This window comes from Aspergillus bombycis (genome assembly GCF_001792695.1).
Source record: "Aspergillus bombycis strain NRRL26010 chromosome Unknown contig00061, whole genome shotgun sequence".
In the NCBI taxonomy this organism is placed as follows: Eukaryota; Fungi; Ascomycota; class Eurotiomycetes; order Eurotiales; family Aspergillaceae; genus Aspergillus; species Aspergillus bombycis.
The window spans coordinates 165,584-168,170 of record NW_019170063.1 but is presented as its reverse complement, the minus strand read 5'-3'; the positions used below and the strand labels follow the sequence as shown (position 1 = coordinate 168,170).

Here is a 2,587-nt window from a genome sequence, read left to right as displayed (position 1 = left end):
GTTTTGTAGATTCAGTTTGTAATTTTATCATTAGTAGATCTCCTGATCTCCAATCATTCGTCAATTCAGAGCAACCGTTCCACCGGTCTACGCCAAAAGCAGTATCGACCGGAAGGCGAATTCCATCACTGAGGGTTCTTTCAAAAAGCAAGACTACGGAAAGAAAAGTCCACAGGCCAGAGTGGGGAGACCACGGAACGGAGACCATCAAGCGGCCCTATGTCGGGGTTATAAGTGTCTCATGTCCCAGTTTTGGCCTCGCATATCGATCATGATATTTATGATTGTTGGGTATCTGTGATCACCTCTGTCAAAATGACCACTGTGAAGGGTTCTCCTTCTACCGGGGTCAATGAGGATCCGATGCCGCTGGACTCCGACATCCCTGCCGCTGCCACGGAGAACCAGGACCAGCAGGATGGGGTCCGAGTCGCTGAGGCAGTGACTGCCTCCTGGTCCAAGAAATCCCTCATCATCACATATGCCTCGTGAGTGATCTTCGTGGCCTCCGGGTTCTCTTATCTCCTGCTAAGTACCTCGCAGCATGTGGATGCTATACTTTGTCAATGGCCTGAACAACAACCTAACCTCCAACCTCTCGGCGTATATCACAAGTGATTTCTCGGAACACTCGCTGCTGACGGTCATCAGCGTGGTGACTAGTGTGATGGGTGCTGCGTGCGTGATGCCAATTGCAAAGGTTCTGAATCTGTGGGACCGTACCCTGGGAATCTCTATCATGATTTTGATCGCCATCATGGGACTTATTATGATGGCTGGTTGTCACAATATCACAACGTATTGTGCCGCACAGGTAAGTCGTCTCAGTACCGCCTTTCCTGCATGGGTTTCTTCATGGCGAGAAGCTCATTTCGTCAAGGCATTCTATACGGTCGGCTTTACCGGTACGATTTTCAGTGTTGATGTGATCACATCGGACACTTCCTCACTTCGCAACCGTGGTATCGCATATGGCTTCACCTCGTCGCCTTATATCATTACTGCTTTTGCCGGATCCCCCCTGTCCAACCGATTTCACGAGACCAACTGGAGATGGGCATACGGGACCATCTGCATCATTCTTCCGATTGCTGCTTCTCCCCTGATCATCACATGGGAGTTCGCCAAGCGAAAGGCAGATAAGGACGGCCGATTGCAGTATAAGCCGCGTAGCACTCGGACATGGTGGCAGAGTGTGTGGTTCTATATCATCGAGTTTGACAGTAGGTCACGTTTCTATCTTTCTCTCGCCTGTACTGCATAACCCAGACTAACATCCTTCACCTACTTTCACAGTTATCGGTATTGTCTTGATGATCGGCGGATTGATCCTCTTCCTCACCTCGTTCAACATTGCCGGAAATACCAAGGGAGAGTGGAAATCGGCTAAGATAATAGCCATGATGGTAGTCGGGTTTTGTGTCCTTGCTGTATTCGTTGCCTATGAGCGCTGGGGCGCACCGACACCATTTATTCGTTTCTCCCTACTCTCGAATCGGACGGTTATCGGCGCTTGTCTGTTGGATATCACATATCAAGTTTCCTACTACTGCTGGAACAGCTACTTTACCTCTTTCCTACAGGTGGTCTTCAACACAAGCCTCACCCAGGCCGGTTACATCAGTGCGATTTTCGACTTGATGGACCCCATCTGGCTTATTGGCTGTGGCTACCTCATCCGAGTCACTGGCCGGTTCAAGTGGCTGCTCCTGTTTGCCGTTCCACTCTACCTGCTAGCCAGTGGCTTAATGATCTATTTCCGCGCCCCGGGTCACAGCGTCGGGTACATGTGCATGTGCCAGATCTTCCTGGCCGTTGGTGGCGGCACCATGATCTTGATTGAACAGGTTGCGGTCCTGGCAGCTGCCAAACATGAAGACTACGCCTCCATGTTGGCGCTGCTCAGTGTCTTTGGCAATGTGGGCGGTGCTGTGGGTAGCAGTGTATCGGGTGCCATCTGGACCAACACGCTTCCGAAGCAGTTGCGCGAGTTGTTGCCGGCGGAAACAAAGGACCAGTGGGCGGAGATTTACGAGTCGCTGGATGTTCAGCTTAGTTATCCAGTGGGCTCGCCTACTCGCACCGCCATTCAAAATGCGTATGCGTTCAGCCAACGGAACATGATGATTGCCGGAACCGCGGTGATGGGCCTGTCCATTGGCTGGGTTTTGATGATGAGAAACATCAAGGTGAAGGACAACAAGAATGTAACACAGGTTCTATTTTAGGCTTGAATGCCAGGACTTGACCTCCGCAGCCGTCTCCTGCGGTATCATGGAGTGAGTAGCGGATCTACTCGCCGGGGTGGGGGCTTCATGTCTAGAACCGGGATTTTCGTCGTGGTTGCAACTCCCTCTGTCCTTCCTGTTTCAGTCACCCTGTGTGCCTGATGACCATTTTCAGTTATGGCCAGCCCAAAGAAGCTCCAAGCCTGACGAAAGGCAGAAGAGGAGGGAGCGAATACGTTCGTTAGTTAGTTAATACATGGGCTCTATTGCGAAGCTCTTATTCCCTAACTATGAGTAACCAAGTGACTTTCATTGCGCTTTGTATTCTCTTAGATCCCGCTATGATATGTGGGGAAAGA

At 50.8% G+C, this 2,587-nt stretch overlaps 1 protein-coding gene across 1 annotated transcript; it reads left to right on the top strand.

The window, feature by feature from the left end:
- Positions 1-315: 315 nt before the first annotated feature.
- Positions 316-2,228, top strand: ABOM_007796 (siderophore iron transporter mirB; the record flags this gene model as incomplete). The annotated part of the gene is made up of 4 exons (XM_022534925.1): positions 316-488; positions 544-814; positions 881-1,223; positions 1,297-2,228. The coding sequence occupies 4 exons, from the start codon at positions 316-318 to the stop codon at positions 2,226-2,228; spliced, it is 1,719 nt and encodes a 572-aa protein (XP_022387763.1).
- Between the last annotated feature and the right edge of the window lie 359 nt (positions 2,229-2,587).